This window comes from Dendropsophus ebraccatus, chromosome 4 (assembly GCF_027789765.1).
Source record: "Dendropsophus ebraccatus isolate aDenEbr1 chromosome 4, aDenEbr1.pat, whole genome shotgun sequence".
Taxonomy (NCBI): domain Eukaryota; kingdom Metazoa; phylum Chordata; class Amphibia; order Anura; family Hylidae; genus Dendropsophus; species Dendropsophus ebraccatus.
This window is the reverse complement of record NC_091457.1, coordinates 48,562,874-48,581,122: the sequence shown is the minus strand read 5'-3', so window position 1 is coordinate 48,581,122 and position 18,249 is coordinate 48,562,874. Positions and strand designations below refer to the sequence as shown.

At 40.5% G+C, this 18,249-nt stretch overlaps 1 protein-coding gene across 1 annotated transcript in view; it reads right to left on the bottom strand.

Moving 5' to 3' along the window:
• Nucleotides 1-16,841: 16,841 nt before the first annotated feature.
• BBOX1 (gamma-butyrobetaine hydroxylase 1) overlaps nt 16,842-18,249 on the bottom strand; it is a 97,094-nt gene continuing 95,686 nt past the window's right edge. Inside the window, exon 8 of the mRNA XM_069965770.1 lies at nt 16,842-17,283. Coding sequence (XP_069821871.1) covers nt 17,123-17,283 — 161 coding nt within the window. The 3' untranslated portion in view covers nt 16,842-17,122. The remainder of the gene's footprint in view (nt 17,284-18,249) is intronic.

Genomic DNA, 18,249 nt, shown 5'->3' with positions numbered 1-18,249 from the left:
AGGCCAGAATTAGGCAGTGACACATGTAACATTATAGTTTAAGAGACCCATGATGGCTGTAAATTCTAGTTCTCACTTTATGTATGCGCACACTATAATTTATAGAGCATAGCATTATGTTGATCACAGCAGTTACAACATTAGCTAGAACTAACCAGAATTTTGAATTTAGGCATCTGTTTCACTCATTGATACTATAAAAATGTTGATGGTCTTTGGGTTTCACCTATAGCAGTTGACTTTTCTTGATTTTAATTTCCTAGACTCATATAACCCCAGGACTTAGAGTAGAACTGAACAGAATGAAAAGCAGGCAGTTGCAAGGAAAACATACAGGCACATATCATTACTGGCAGATAACAAGAACAACTAATCATTAAATGACTAGACTGCAGAATGACTATCCCTGTGGGGGTGGGGCAGGGCGACTGAGCCTACAGCGCTGCTGCTGCACTATTTATTTATTGGCATTGATATATTGGATGTTCTGCACACAAACCTTTACTTCCAACTGGGTGGTTGTGGGGGTGTCAGTTTTAATTCTTGCTTCAGGCAGCAGAAAGGCAAGAACCGACCCTAGAGATAAATGTGAACAGCGCTCCAATGTGTGAGGTCTGCAAGACATAGGTAGATGCAGGGGAGTAAAAGGAAGATGCAGGGGAGTAAAAGGAAGACTCTCACCTGGCGTGGTTGTGCAAATGCAAGGCACAACTCTCAATGATCACATGTGTGTGGACCGCAGCCACTCCCAGAAACCAAACCGGTAATGCATGAAACACAAATCCTCCACTCCAACCACTGGGTAAGATCGGGCGCTGGTCCAAGATAGGCCAAAAGTAAATAATGAAGATAAAAAACTAATTATTAAAACACAACGCGTTTCGAAGTCGTGCTGACTTCTTTCTCAAGATCTCAAGATATGTCCCTAAACTCTAACCTAACAGCAGGCACTACTTACTCCACTGTTCCTGCAATATCCCTGTGATAGCCCTGAACCATATACTTTTCCTAGCAGAAACAACAAGAAAATTTTAGGACCCAAAGAAAAAAAAATCTGATCATTACAGATGCTATTTTGCCTGAGCTGTTTTAACAGCATTTAGTGGTATGCTTTACAGCCAGCCTCATGGACATTGAGGGCCATAGAAAGACCCTGTCCTCTTGTGATGAATGGGAAAAATTACTGAACATGCTCTGTGACCTGTGTAGAGATCATTTCACATGGGATTGCTGTTGTCAGTGTCTATCGGTGCTATCTATGTACTGGTGTCACCTGTCCCTGTAATGCTGTAAAGATCCTTTTATAGCAGCCTCCTCTTATCACCACAGACAGAAGAGGAAGCCTCAGCTTAGTTTTAGATCTAGTGGTAGGAATGAAAACGGCAAGATTTCTGAATTATTTTATAATATAGACAGTAAAAGGAGAAAAAATTACCCAAAATTCTTTAAAAATTATGTTTAACATGAAAACAAAAGATAATTTTTTGATGACACATTCCCTTTAAGTATCTAGAAAATTAAGGTGACAAAGCCATACAGTAACCATACTGGGTGTATCCTTTTGTAGGGCTTTAAAGACCTTTTAAATCTCCCAGGGATGGCACACTACAATAAAAAATAAACTTATAGAACTATAAAGCTGTTATGTGGGATCTGAGTGATCCTATGGAGAAGAAGTGACCTCCCACAGTATTGCCTGGAGACAATTATCTTCCAGCCACCCACACAAGCCAACCTCTTACCATCAGTATAAAGAGTTAACTCTTACAGAGAATGGTGACTGTCATGCCCAGCAGTGTGTTAAATAAAACAAAGGGATTCCTGTAAGCAATCATTTACCCTGCATAGCATCATCTGATCCGTGCAGCCCCCATATCCCTCCAGCCCAGTGTAAGTCATTAACACAGCAGGAATTTGTTTTCATTTAATTGCCACAATGATGCAGTTATTGGATCCATGGTGGGTGGTCTGTATGTGCCATTCAGAAATGTGACCTCTATCCTGTTTAATGTTATGTCACTGTTTATTGGGAATGAAATGTGCAAAGCATAGAATGTACTTGTATAGAGACACAGACGCCTCTATACGCTCTTCATCCCTTTGTGTTCGTGCCAATGACTATGTAACTGTCCATGTATAAAGTATACAGTTATCACACCTGGGTATACCTGAGTATATATGTGCATGTATATGCATTTTATGGTTAGGACGTATTGCTGCAATCTAAGGCACTAAAACCATTGATTGCTGCAATCTACAATCTATGTTAACCCTTTCCTGCAATGCTCTGATTCTGACAGTTTACCCATTAAGTGCCACAATTAAATCTAATTTTAGCATTGGACTGGTTTAAGTAACAGAGTTGCTGAAGCTGATCTCGGCTATGGAGTAGTTGCTAGATTTAGAGACCATGAAGGCTTGATATTGTATGCCCATGAAGCCCTGTGCATACACATTTTATATTAAGGGTGCCTTCACACCTAGCGACTCGCAGCGTTAATTACGCTGCGAGTTTGTCAGGTCCTTACATATCACTTTCACTACATACACGCAGCGGTCTAAACGACCGCTGCTTTTATGTAATTCTACCGACCCCTTAACCCCTTCAGCTCCCGCCCGGCTCCCGCTCCCACTCCGCTGTATACATTACCTCTCCTCGCTGCACGGGTCCCGGCATACTGCTCTCCTGCCCGGACAATCAGTGGCTACGGCAGGGCAACACACTGATTGCAGCGAGGAGAGGTAATGTATACAGATCGGGAGCGGAGCAGGAGCCGGGCGGCAGCTGAAGGGGTTAAGGGGCCGGCAGAATTACATACACGCAGCGGTCGTTCAGACCGCTGCGTGTATGTACTGACATGCTTTGTTGTTTGTTCGCTCTGTTTGGAGCTTATTTCTGTTATTGTCTGTTAGCTCGGTTTCGAGCTTCTGTTTCAGCTGTGTTTTCAGCATTATTCTGGTATAATTTTATGTTTTGAAAATTCAATAAAAATATTTTAAGATGAAAGTGATCTGCCAGGACCTACCCGACTCGCAGTGTAATTTATGCTGCGAGTCGCTAGGTGTTAAGGCACTCTAAAGAAGATCTGTGTCCCCTTTAAAAAAAACATGTACCATAATAATCATATACAGCTTCCATTGATGTAAGGCCCTGGTTCTTTTTTTTTAGGACCCCATTCACCAGATATTGGTGGTGTTAGCTTTGTCCTATAGTATACTAATGAGTGCCCAGACTGCCAAGTGAATGATCATCACTGCTCAAGTCTCACTGGGAATTACCTAAGGTTTATGGGCAAACTGAGAGCAGTGGTAGCTGGCCCCTTGAAAGTCTATGGACGTAGTTGCAGTCTGGATTGTCAACAGACGGTCACTATTACTTTAAGTGGTTGAGAAATGAGCTGTTGCGACCACCAAGCTGACAGTCAATGACAGTGTGTCGAACCCGTGGTCCTATTGTTACAAAACTACAATTCTCATCATGCTTGACCAGCCAAAATTTTGCAACAGCAGGAAGGCCGCAGGTTTGATGCCTGTGGTCTAAGCCTATAGCATTTATTTCTAATAAACAGGGTGAACCTAGAAGAAAAACACCCAAAATCCATGTGGACAATGAAGGTTTATATATTCAGTACCCCATTAAAGGGGTTATCTAGGATTAGAAAGAACGCAACTACATTCTGGCAAAAACAGCGCCAGGTTGTGTGTGGTATTACACTTTAATGTGACACAATAAGTGAGGGCAAGAGTGGTGCTGTTTCTGAAAGAAAGCAGACGTGTTTTAGTTAGCCTAGATAATCGCTTTAACTGCCACAATAGTATATTTAAATTAGGTCCCCTATCACATTAATAAAAATAAGCCACTGTTTACCCATTCTGCTATCTGTATCCTGAAATTTCCAACAATCAGATATGTCTAGGGGAAAACTGCAGCTAGTCACACATTTCTCTAGCAGACAGGACCACCATCAGATGGCCAAGTGTCTGGTCCATGTCCAATACAAAGAGATGGAGTGGTGACACAAGTTGGCAGAGGCTCTGCCATAGTGGTCTATGGTAGAAGAGGGTGACACTTAGGAATGGTCGGGGTGACATAAGCTGGTAAGCAAAAGTTATGATGATTGGTCTTTTAGACAATAAAGGCATGTATACATGTTAGCCTGGGCTAGGGGTCCAAACTTAAGTTAAAAGAAAGCCTAGTTATGTATCTGGTTCTTTATATTGTCACAAGGGCAAGGGTGTACAGTTGGGTTTCCCCATCAGCATGTTGAGGGCCTCTGGGCATCTTCCGGTTTGGGGCCTATGAGTTGACCACTCTTGATCCCTTTATCACCAAAAATTAAGGTAACAAAATGTACTCCAGGCTTCAAGCTCTTGTTCTCTATATGAATATAATTGGGACGCTGTCCTGGGAACGCTGTGGCGAATGAAAGACACATTTATGACCCTCATGTACAGGACAAAGGACTGACTTCTATTATGCCAACCAAATTATCGGCTCAGGCAAAAAAAGAAATTATTAGCATATTTGCTTTTGTGCGGAGATGAATGTCACCATTGTTTTGGTTGGTTTGTTGCGCCAATCTTATCATCAGTTAATGTTTGCCTCCATTTCCTTTGAACTAATTATACAGCCATTAGAAGGCAAATAGCAGCTCACAATGGTACATTCTGCAGGGCAAATGTTTGGTGTGAATATTTAGCTGCTTATACACATACTTATCACCAAATACAGAACCTTAATCTTTCCTCAAACTCAACTCAAGAATATAATATGGTTTAAATGTGGAAACCGCTTTGAATGTTTAACTACAGGAAGAAGACCAGAAAACATCCTAAATTCACGTGGCAGGGAAATGTGGCAGATTTTCACATAAAAAGCATTAAAAGACTGTAGCAGGCAAGTGGATGAGCTTATAACATTTCATTCACATGCATTTTTATTTATTATGAATTTTTCATATTGAATTCAATGATTCCATGATTATGTCAAAAAATCTGTAAGCCAAGATGAATGTTTAAATGGGCACTGTCCCTTTAAACATCTTTTGACGTGCCCTAGAAACATAGTAAACATTTTGAAAAGTCAGAATTCAGACCATGATTGTTGAACAGAGCCTGGTTAAAGGAAATCTGTCACTAGGTTATGTGGCCTTAAATGAGGGCAGCATAAACTAGTGACAGAAATGCTGAACAGATCGGTGTATTACTGACATCATTCTGTTCAGCCAGTTTTGTAATATACAAGAGATTGGACTTCTCCAGACCTCCAGATGTTGATTAACAGCTGTCTGTCTATATACAGTATTAATAGATAACTGCCAATCAGCAATTGGTGAGCTGAATGTGCTGTTGCTCATAAATATTTAGGAATACTGAGTACACACACATAATGGAGAGGAATAGTTTGCCATGCTCAGAGTCATTGTTATTTAGATGGATATTGCCGAATCAGCTGCATAGAACAATGTAAGTGATACATCATTCTGAACAGCTTCTCTGTCACTAGTTTATGCTAACCCTCGTGCCCTCTTGATGGAAGCGGTTGCAACGTGAGATGTGCATTGATGGAAGTATAGAGGTAACACAGGGTTAATAGCACACTGCCAGAGATATGTGATAGACACTTTGGGGGACATTTATCAAGATTGGCATACCAGTACGCCAGTCTAAAATAAAGCCCCATTCCCTTTTTTCCCTGGCCGGATTTACTAAGAGACATATGCCCCTTAGTACAGCCGGCCAGCCCTATGCTGGGGGCATGCAATGAGCAAAAATCTACACCTAGAGGGGCTACAGAGCAGAATCTCCATTTTTACAGATGATACTTAACTGGGTAAAGTAATCACCACAGAAGAGGATAATATCATATAGGGATTTGGAGAAGCTGGAGGCTTGGGCGGAGAAATGACAAATTAAGTTTAATGTGGAGAAATGTAAGGTTATGCATTTGGGCCGTAGAAATAATAAGTACAGTTATGTGCTAAATAATAAAACACTGGTTAAAACTACTTCCGAAAAGGACCTGGGGGTATTGGTGGACAGTAAACTCAACTTTAGTGATCAGTGCCAGGCAGCAGCTACCAAGGCTAATAAAATAATGTGATGCATCAAAAGAGGCATGGATGCTATAGATAAAAACATAGTTTTGCCTCTTTATAAATCACTGGTCAGACCACATATGGAATACTGTGTACAGTTTTGGGCACCGGTATATAAGAAGGACACAGCTGAACTGGAGCGGGTGCAGAGGAGGGCGACAAAGGTCATTAAGGGAATGGGTGAGTTACAGTACCAGGACAGGTTATCAAGCTGGGGGCTATTTACACTAGAAAAAAGACGTCTTAGGGGCGATTTGATCACAATGTACAAATATATGAATGGACAGTACAGAGATCTTTGTAGTGGTCTTTTTACTCCTAGGTCTGTAACCATGATAAGGGGACATCCTCTACGTCTAGAAGAAAGAAGGTTTCATTATCAGCATCGACACGGATTCTTTACTGTACGAGCAGTGAGACTATGGAACTCTCTGCCACATGATGTTGTCATGGCTAATTTATTACATAAGCTCAAGGGAGGCCTGGATGCTTTTCTTGAAAAAATATAATATTACAAGTTATGGTCATTAGATCTCTGGTGATACGTTGTATCCAGGGATTATTCTAGTTGCCATTGGAGTCAGGAAGGAATTTTCTCCCTGTGATGGGGCAATTGTCTACTGCCTCATAGGGGTTTTTGCCTTCCCCTGGATAAACACAGTAGGGTTTCCCTAGGTTGAACCTGGTGTCTTCTTTCAACCTTATTAACTATGTTACTATGTTATGTTACTATGTTACACCTGCTCTGAAGCAGGTGTAAATTTTTGGCTGGTGTATGACGATGATGTTTCCAGGCGTAAACCTTCATAAATCAGACGTGGGAGGAGGCTATGCCACCCCCCCACCCGGAATGACGCTGATCCCGGCTCAATATTCTATTGATCTGGTCTGTAGCAGACCAGACAAATAGAGCACCGATCTAATGGATCGGTGCTCTATTATATAAACAGCATTGATCTCTATGGGAGATCAGTGCTGTGTATATAGAAGTATATAGAAAAGTTTTTTCATTAATAAAAAATCCCCTACCCTAATAAAAATTTAAATCACCCCCCCCCCCCTTTCCCATTTTATAAATAAAAATAAAGAAAATCCACATATTTGGTATCGGCAAATGTGTAATCGCCTGAACTATCAAATTACACAATTCCTGATCTCGCAGGGTAAATGGCTTAAGCACAAAAACCTGCCAAAGTGCAAAATTGCTGATTTTTTTTTTGTCACATCAAACCCAGAAAAATTGTAACCATAAGTGATCAAAAAGTAGCATATATGTAAATACGGTACCGATAGAAAGTACAGATCGTGGCGCAAAAAATGATACCTCACACAGCCCCATAAACCAAAGCATGGTTATATGCATGGTCATAAAGCAATATTAAGGAGCAGTTAGATTTTTAAAAAAGGTTTTAATTTTTTAAAAGCCATCAAATAAAATAAAAGTTAAAGTTACATGTTGTTGTACTGACTTGAGGAACATAGATAACATGCCAGTTTTACCCTAGGGCAAACGGTGTAAACACAAAACCCCCCAAATAAAAAAAAAAAAGTGTTTTATTTTCAATTTCACTGCGCACATATTTTTTTCTATTTTCGCAGCATATTTTATGGAACAATTAAGTCTGCCACTGCAAAGTACAATTAATGGTGCAAAAAATATGGGTTTGTGTGGGTCTGTAGGTGAAAAAAGGAAGTGCTATGTCCTTTTCAACGAGAGGAGGAAAAACATGCAAAACCGAAAATTTGCCCGGTCCTGAAGGGGTAAACAAGAAAGTAAGATTTTTAAGGACAACTAGCCTCATTTTTGTAAAGTATATATACCCTTAGATAGGTCAGCATAAACCTGCTGCTGACAGTCTCTTTAAAGTCCTTGGCTTGCTGTCCCTTCCATCTCCCTGCAGAAGACTGTCTACATTGTAAGTTTATGCATACGTTCTTCTGTAGTGACAGAGAGATTGCAGTGAGCTGGAGAGTGAAGCGCTTAGCTGACCATTTCTTCTAGCTTTACCACGCTTCCAGAACCTAACCAATCAAAAGTTTTGAAAAATAAATAAATAAATAATATACTCATCTTTCCAATTCTCAGGTGTTGCTGTGGCAGTCCTCTCCTGATCCATCACAGGTCTCTGTACACCCATTCTCCACCAATGACGTGAGTGTCATGGGGGGGGGGGGTGAGTATAGTTGGCTTTTCGTTTGAATGGTTGGTTATATAAGAGGGGAATCTGTGTGAAAAATCTACACCAAATAATTTTTTCATCATGTCATTTTATTTTCAATAATTTGTGCTGATATATATATATATATATATATATATATATATATAATGACCTTGATTTCATTTTTCAACTCTGAACCCCCAGCATAGACACCCACCAGTAAGGACAGCTCCAGCTTACTTATGACATTCTTTTTAAACATTGGGAGATTTCTCAAAGTTGTCCACTTGATACAACATTTACGCCATATCTACTTCCAAAAGAAGTCATGCTCTTTCCTAATAATCCATGCCCTTTTTCAGGGTGGTTTCAAAAAGTTTTTCAGTGGAAATTACAGCAGAATTTTCCTGCCTTCATAAGGCTGGGTTCACACACAGTATATTTCAGGCAGCATTTGGTCCTCATAGCAACCAAAACCAGGAGTGGATTAAAAACACAGAAAGACTATGTTCACACAATGTTGAAATTGAGTGGAGTGCCGCCATATACCAGTAAATAACTGCCATTATTTCAATACAACGGCCGTTGTTTTAAGATAACAGCAAATATTTGCCATTAAAAGAACGGCCATCCACTCAATTACAACATTATGGGGGAGATTTATCAAAGGGTGTAAAATTTAGACTGGTGCAAACTGCCCACAGCAACCAATCACAGCTCAGCTTTCCTTTCAGCACTTCCTAAAGCTGAGCTGTGATTGGTTGCTTTGGGTAGTTTGCACCAGTCTAAATTTTACACCCTTTGATAAATCTCCCCCTATGTGAACAGAGCCTTTCTGTGCTTTCAATCCACTCCTGGTTTTAGTTGCTATGAGGACCTGACATGAGGACCAAATACTGCCTGAAATATACTGTGTGTGAACCCAGCCTAAAAGTAAAACAGTTCATGCCCCAAGAGTTTACTATTCCCATTGTGACAATCTGGGGGTTACTCACTGGCTGGGATAGCCGTCTCCTGGCTCTGAGACGGTTGGCACATCACAAATTGCAGTCCAGTCAGTGCTGTATGCTTTATACTGACCACAGTCAGCTTTATTTGTCCGTTCAAAGAAAAACACAAGACATAGGCAACACTGCCAATAAAATAAAACCTAGGCCGTCTAGCCACTGACTAACTCCACAGCTTCCCTAGCTGTCACTTATGAGTCTAATCTGGTCTGGGTCTGCAGCTCCCACAGGCCTAGCACTGCCTGTGTTCTCCCACCCTGGAAGTCTTCTCCTGGGAGCCATCACCTGGGAAGCTCTGGAGTCTCTAATAAATCCACCAGGTGGTTTCAGAGCCTCATTAGCTCTAAGGTTGGAGTGGAGTATCTGGACCAGGAGCTCCACCTGAACTCCAATTCCCACTCCAGAGGCATAGAACTGCCTCTTACAGCCCCACCATGCCACACCATATAGTCATATAGCTAGGAAATGCATGGACTTTATCAGTGGGGACACATAGGTGGCTGGAAGCTCCACTCTACAGATGCCCCTTTGTTCTGGATACTGTAAGCATTGTTGAGGTTGGACATTCACCATTCACAAAGTAATAGCACATATGGTACATCTTCACAGGATTTTGGTGTTCAAGGGTCAAGGAACTCTAATCTCACATGTTGTATATAGATTCTTATTATTCTGGTATAGACATTATGGCAGGTCTCCAATTATAGCAATATAAAACATCAGGCAATGATTCCCAATTACTGTATAATTTTCTGGCTAGGTCACAAGTACAGTTTATGAAGCCTTATTTTCCAAGGTTTTGCCTTCCAGGCTACTGGCTCTGGACCGAACTGTGAAATTTTAAAGAAAGCCATTGAGTGCAGACGAGGTTTTTTGACAGTATTTATTTATTTATTTTGCCTTTTCATCTTTAAAAAATGGGCATTGTTTAGTCTGTGTTTCTGGGTATAGCCCCCTAAAAAGTATTTTTTTTTTTTTTGTCATTTGCGATCTACTTCGGACTATTTGCTGCTCAAAATACACACCAAATCATGTGCCAAAATAAATCCAACAATTAATTCTACGGCCATAACAATGATGACAGTAAAGTGAACACTTATTGGCACTAGGGGATATCCCACAGGCTATGTTCACACTAAGTAAACATAAAGAGAAAAGGTGTGCACTTTTTCTTTTTAAAATTACATGATTTTAATAGACCTCAATGCAATGCGTTGGAGTCAAAGGAATGACGGACGTCAAATGCACACATTGTTTTAAATAACGGATGTTGTCTGTGTGAACTTAAAAAAAAAAGGATCATGACAGTTATTTTCAGACGTCTTTTGCAAACACAGACGTTATTTTTTCTTTTTTCACAGTCCTTTCACCGTCTTTACATTAAATTGATGGATTTTTGAATTGATGGACAATGGACTTTTCAATTAAAGACACAACCAAAGGCCAATTAGTCCACCTAATGGTCCATTTACACGGAGCGATTATCCCTCGAATTTTCACGATAACGATCGCATTTGAACAATAATTGGCGAGAAATTGGTCATCGTGGTCTTTTAGTATGTTCTCAAATCATCATTGGTTATTCGCTGATAATTCACAAATCACTTTGTCTAAACAATCTTTCGCAGATTCCCCCTAGTGTGTGAGATGGCCTTTAGTAATCTTACCATAAACTAGAACAATGTACCAACAGCCGTCATTGTAATGATGGGTGTCCAAAAAGCGAAATTTCGTCATTTGAAACTCAAAATGATAGACTTCATTTAAAAAAAAGAAAAAACGCCATGTGAACACAGCCATGAAATGCTACAGTAATATTCAGGTAGTGCTTGCTCCATGACACTGATTACAGCTACAAGGTGTTACATGCATACAGAGTAGCTGTCACTTTCTACATGTCTGCTTCTATTAGCTGCTGTCATATTAATGTAAAGCAACACCCAGGGAAAACACAGTGGTGACAAGTTGTGTTAGGTGATGGCATGCCTCAATTAAAGTGAAGCTCTACCATTGACTAACACTGGCTATATAGTGAGTGTATCAGAGACACATAATAAGACTAACAGATCAGTCATCAACAGCTTTTTTTTAACAACTGTAGTGATGAAGAAGGAGCTAAAAATATGTAAAAATGAAACAACAACTGTATATGTGAAACACAGTGCCCAATGGCAAAACTCATAACAGGAAGCTCTGACTCTTCATAGTTTCCCAAATCTTTTCATTTTTGTATTATTTTCCATCATGACCAGTGTAATGAGATCTGTCTCTCCCGCATTCACACCATTATATTTATTACATTACCTCTAACTTTCTGCTCAGACCGTGAACTTGGCGACATATTTCAAGGGACCTCTGATGTGCATAATAGATGAACTCAGATAGGAGAAACAATGAAGCTGAATATTTAAGCACAGTTCATTATGTGCCCAAACTATTCGGAATTCGTTCTCTCGCCACAATACTGCCTTGAATTAAGTGTGTTCTCTGTCCTTTTATGACTTCAGTTGCCCCAGTGGAACAAGTAAGCTGGTTCATACATGTTTAATGCAGACAGTCATATACAATTTGGAAACTAAAGGAAATGTGGTGGATACCTGCTGCCATCTAGTGGTCACAATAAAAATAGCAGCGTGATCAAATTTTTAAAATCCATTTATAATTTAAAGGGCTTGTCACATGAAAAAGGCTTATCTGCTATCCACAGGATACAGTATATGATAAGTGTATGACCATGTGTGGTACAGTGCTCAGCTATCTCTAGCAACTCTCATAGAAAATAAATGGAGCAACAGTGCCAATCCACTCTGATGGGTCTCCTTTCTCAAGATTGCAGGGGAGTCAAATTCTGTGGATAGGGGATAAGTCTTAATTGTGGGATAACCTTTAATACATCCAGTACATAAACACAAATATATTATACCATTTATGTAGAACATATCTACAATATGAAATAAGGTCAGTCAGGGCAAATCTGTCCAACATATATCTGACACATGTCAGAATACAGAGAGGATGTCGTTGTGGCTGCTTCTCCATTGGGCAACACAGGTAGACTTAAGGCTTGAGGCCAATCTGGCCAGTCCGACCTTATGAAAACACAGTAATTATAGAAATAGGCGAAGAAAATATTCTAGAAACACAGAAGATGAATACAAATGCTCCATAGAACTATCCTATGACCTATTTCGACCAGGCTTAGGAACTAGTAGCTACCAAACTACACCAACTAGACTTGTGCAGTGCAAACTACAGTACCCATAGGACTATATTACTACAGTAATAAAATTGTGGGACACTCATGGGAGCCATGCAAGGAGAATACTAACAAGCCACCTCACTAAAGAAACCCAAGGGACTGGTGTCTCTCTTTAGCAGAAGACACCTGTTTACCCCTTCCTTTACTGCCATGAGTAGGAATTGTGCCTCCATGTAATATATAAGGAAAAAAAATGATATATAATATATTTAAACAAGTTGTCGACGGTTAGAAGAACATAGTTGCTTTCCTCTACAAATAGTGCCACATCTGTCCTCAGTTTTGTGTATGGTATAACAACTCTGCTTCATTTACTTCAATAAAACTAAACTGCAATACCATACACAGAGTGAGTGCAAGAGTGGTGCTGTTAATGAAATAAACTATGCAATGTTTTTCTAATCCTGAATAACCCCTAAATAATTTCATTAAAGAGCACCTGTTGCAACTCATCCTCAACTCCCTGTGACTGCCTACACCATGGGTCTCCAAACTTCGGCCCTCCAGCTGTTGCAAAACTACATTTCCCATCATGCCTGGACAGCCAAATCCAAAGCTTTAGCTGTCCAGGGATGATGGGAGTTGTAGTTTCACAACAGCTGGAGGGCCGCAGTTTGGAGACCCATGGCCTACACCATCTGCAGTGTCGCAGACTCAGTAACTGATCTACAAAGGTCTACGGGGGAAATTTATCATGGCAGTGCCTGGTGTCACAATTTTTTTTGCAAAAACAAGGTGCCTGCACAAAACTTTTGTGACTTTTTGCAGGGGCTGGGTCTGGTATTCGAAATTGGGGCATGGTATGAAGGGCATGTACCACCTACTGCACCTAATTAACTACAATTGCTGTTCATAGGAGGGTCAGATTCATCCAAATTTATGAGCCATGTGCCTTTACATAAATCTAGTGTGCCTGTGCGGGGGATTAGTGAAGACTGGTTAATGAGGCAATGGTCTAAAAAAATCTGTCCAATGGTCTCAAATTGTGTCTGAGTATCCAAAGTTCATGCAGTTGTACACAGTGTTATTTTGCTTGTCACTCTGCTCAACACTGCTAGTATTGCATACACAGAGTTTTATGGACACCCAGTGGTCACATGTTAAAGGTGCCCGGAACACATCCAGTCAGCAGGGATGTTGCACTAGCCCACCCCCTGTGTGACGTCGGTATTGCTTTAAGAGGAGCGGTCACATGACCGCACGACGCAGTCTGCAGAGAGAGGAAGGAGACTGTTAGCAGTGCACAGAGCTCGTCAGTGACAAAACGCTGCTGCTGCACGCTGCTGTACTGAGAAGATATTGTACAAAAGCAAAGACAAAAAGATTATTAGGAAAGCGGAGAGGAGAAACATATAGTGATTGAGAGAGAAAAATAGAGAGGGCGAAAGATAGATAGGTAGATAGATTAAGCATAGGAGAGCAAAGGGTGCACAGAACAAAAATGTGCTATACAGATATACAAGTACTATAGTTGGACCCTTGGAAGAGTGTATACGACATAGGTGTTTTCCTGAGGCACAAATATATACCTTGTACCTCCACTGGCCTCCAATGACTACTGCTGCTCCTTCACTGCATTTGTGACCTTTTTCCTGCATAGACCCTGTAATGGTGAATTTCCTGCATAGACCCGTAAATGGTGAATATTGAAGTCTAAAAAAAAAAAAATTACTTTGAGATATTGAAAAGATAATGATGTTACTGACATGTAGAGCCCTAAATTCAACCAAATACACTACCCCGTATGATATAGATGCTTTAAACTATGAAATCTGAAATTCGGTCGAACCAAACTTTTCAAAAAAATCCAGAATACCAGTCGGACCGAACGTTTGCTCATCTCTAGTAATCTGTCAGCTCCTGGGCCCTACCTAAGGTGCTGACAGTGTGCTGTAGCTGGCAGTCCCCTAGTGAGCATGGTGCCTTTTGGTACATTGTCTGTGCAGTTCATTATGCATTATCTAACGTCTTCTACTGTAATGAAGAGTGAAAGAGGAGTTGTTTGTGCCACACTCTGGTGTGCCTCATCACTCCTTCCTCCTCCCTCTTCTTCATGAATAATCAATACTGCCTGGCCTCCTGCTTGCTATGGTCTAGAAGTAACTCACCTATCTACAGACCTGCCAGTAGTTCATTCTATGGTTCAAATCCCCTGATTGACATAAAATAGAGGTCTTTATGTATTTTTTCCTCTTTATTGTATCATTTTTAAGGCTATGTTCACACACAATATTTTTACTCAGTATTTTGCAACCAAAACCAGGAGTGGATTAAAAACGCAGAAAGGCTATGTTCAAACACTGTTGAAATTGAATGGATGTCCGCCATTTAATGGCAAATAACAGCCATTGTTTTAAAATAACGGTAATTATTTGCCATCAAATGGCGACCATCCACTCAATTTCAACAATGTTTGAACATAGCCTTTTTTGCATTTCAAATCCACTCCTGGTTTTGGTTGCAAAATACTGACCAAAATACTGTATATAAACATAGCATCAAAATGATACAATAAATAAAGACCTCTATTTCATTTCCATCAGGGGTTTGAATCAGGGACCAAACTGCTGGCAGGTCTGTAGGCAGGTGAGTTACCCCTAGACCACAGGTCACAGCCCAAAGCCCAAAGCCAGGAATGGATTTGAAAAAAAGACCTGTTCTCTGCTTATAGTCTGTTCCTGGCTTTGGCTTAAAAAATCTGTCAGATAAATCTCTGTGTAAACGCACTATTTCTTTCCAACATATCTGCCTACAGAGGGCTGATCTGTAATCAGAGCAGCATTGATTTTTCATGAAGAACCAGGAGTGGTGAGGTGTGCCAGAGTGTGGCACAAATAACTCCTCTTTAACTGTTCCTTACAGTATGAGACATGAGATTGTACTTAATCTACTGTACGGAAAATTACCAAAAGGCACCATGCTCACTAGGGGACTGCCAGCTAAAGCACACTGTCAGCACCTCAGGTAGGGCCCAGAAACTGACAGATTACCTTTAAGAATGTAAGGAAGCTCATCACATGTCCCTCAAAGCTTCAATCAGAAGTGTGGACTGAAGGAGGCATCTCCAAGGTTCAACCCTTTTCCAATCCCTGTCTCTCCCTAGAGCGCTTTTTAGTCTGGCCCTGGCGTAAGTACTGTGAGGATGTGTTTGCTTGCGCCTAACCTAAGCCTAGCCTAAGTAGACTTTAATGCCAGGCCATGTACAAAGACCTTAGACTTTGTTAGTTTCAAAACTTACAAACAAATAACCAAAGACTTATATACTACTAAAACACCAAATATCCTGTATTCATTGCAACTTTCACCTAAGACAGATCTGGGTGATTATGGCACCATGTGGAGTCTAGGAGATTTCACCCAGTGTGCAGTGTGCCTTTCACAACATAAAAAGTTCCTCTGGTGTATGCCCCTTGGGGTGTCTTACAGTAACCAGCCTAATTGTGGGTAAACTCTTCAAATAAACTACATTACAATTTGCCCACTAATTCTGACAATGTAGTCTCCTAGACTAACATTGTTGGGATTAGCCATTGTTGGGATTAGCCAACTGGGAAGTAGATGTTGCTGCTGCCACGCTATCTCCCAGACTATATTTCCTGAATATAGCGAATCTCACAGTGAGACCCACTGTGATCAATAAGTTTTGACATGCCCGGTGACAAACAAAAAAAATGCAACAGCAAACTGCAAGTGCAAGGACTTACTGTATATAGTCGTACACACAATAAAAAAATGCTTTAAAGATTTTTTTTTTTAAATGATCAAATAGAGTGTACTATCTCACCACATTAAAGTAACCTCAGAGAGATGGTCCTACACTGACACTGGCCTCTCTTGGAATCATGTTAAGCTTACAAACTGGGCATGAAGGATCCAACTAATGTTTGTTTAAATCACTCACAGGAAATTCGTGGAGCGGAAGCCAAAAGGAGGTAGCCATAGCCCACATATAACACAACAAAAAACTAAATATTGGCCAGCGCCATGGTGTTTTTTTTGTTGTTGTTTTAAGGCAGTGTAAAGCAAGGGTGACAAGTCAAAGGTTATTTTCGATAATAGGTACTCTTTAAACTCTTTTTATCAATTCTGTGGCAAAAGAGGCAAAACCCCCAGGGCCTGGAGGCAACTGCTACCTTTGCATTTCCTATAGATGGGACCTTGGACTAAAAGAACCTAGGAAAGGTTTTTTGTACCTGTAAAAGTGAGGGAACAGAAGGAGAAGTTTTGCATAACTTTTACACTTCTACAGAATTTCCCAATTTATGATGAAAAGGTGGAGTGATGAAAAGTATAAAAAATAATCAAGAAAAAAGTGATATTATGCTAAAAATAACCTGATTTGTCAAAATAATTTATTTGTACCCGTCACAGCATATATTTATATGTAATCATAATATAGTTATATACTATATAAAAAAAATGCATTTAGAAAAGGGATGGGGAACCTTCAGCCCTCTAGCTGTTGCAAAACTACAGTTCCCATTATGCCTGACCAGTCAAAACTTTCTTTTGGCTGTCCAGACAAGATGGGGAATTGTAGTTTTGCAACAGCTGGAGGGCCAAAGGTTCCCCATCCCTAGTGTATAATATGGACAAGAATCAGCTTGAGTTCTGGAATTTGCTTTTCAGGGCTCTCAGTCTAGACATCACTACATCCCAATCCAAATAGGAGCCCTCCAGATGACGGGAAACTTGTGCTCCTGATTCGTAGCTTTTACGTCCATGCAAGATCCGCCAGTTGTCAAACGTCGCCACTTGACCTACAAAACAGAAATTTCTTGTCTTAGAAAAAAAACTGTATAAAAAAGCTAGAACAATGGCAAAACAATTACAGATCAGAAGAGAGGTTTTTCTTCCAGCACTCCAACCAAAAATTGTAAACGATTAAAAGCAGTCCTTTATTTCATCTTGGTTAAAAGACTTTTACTCCCCATGGGAGAACCGCACCTACGCGTTTCGCACTCTCAGTGTTTAATCATGGTGCACTCCATACTTCTCACGACATGCATTTAAAAGAAATCCTCCCACTTATCCGTCATGCCTCACACCTGTTTGTGCAACAATGGAATCACATGATAAGGAAATGTCGCATGATCAATGGTGCATACAAAACACATCTAGGCATATGTGTGCAAATACAGCATAAATTATACTCCATTAGTTATATGTCTATATAAATGTACAAGTCATGTCTGCTAAGATGGACAAATATGAATAATGGTATAACAAGTGATTTTTATAGTTCAATCCGTGTGGATAACGAGTTTTCAACCTAAAAATATGTTGTAATAATTTTCCCCTCCAGTCTCCACCCCGCAGGTTTTTTTTAACTTTTTTAAAACCATAGAAATGGAAACTGGTGACGTCTCCACCGTGCACATCTGCAAAATGTTTTGCAGCCCCCGAAGACTTTGTGAATCCTACTTTCTGTGCTTCCACTTGGTGCTCACTAGAGATTAGCGAACGGGGTTCGGGCTCGAGTCCATCCGAACCCGAACGTTCGGTATTTGATTAGCTGGGGCTGCTGAACTTGGATAAAGCTCTAAGGTTGTCTGGAAAACATGGATACAGCCAATGACTATATCCATGATTTCCACATAGCCTTAGGGCTTTATCCAACTTCAGCAGCCACCGCTAATCAAATGCCGAAAGTTCGGGTCCGGATCGACTCGAGCATGCTCGAGGTTTGCTCGAGGATCTCTAGTGCTCACGTGTCCGAGTCTTCA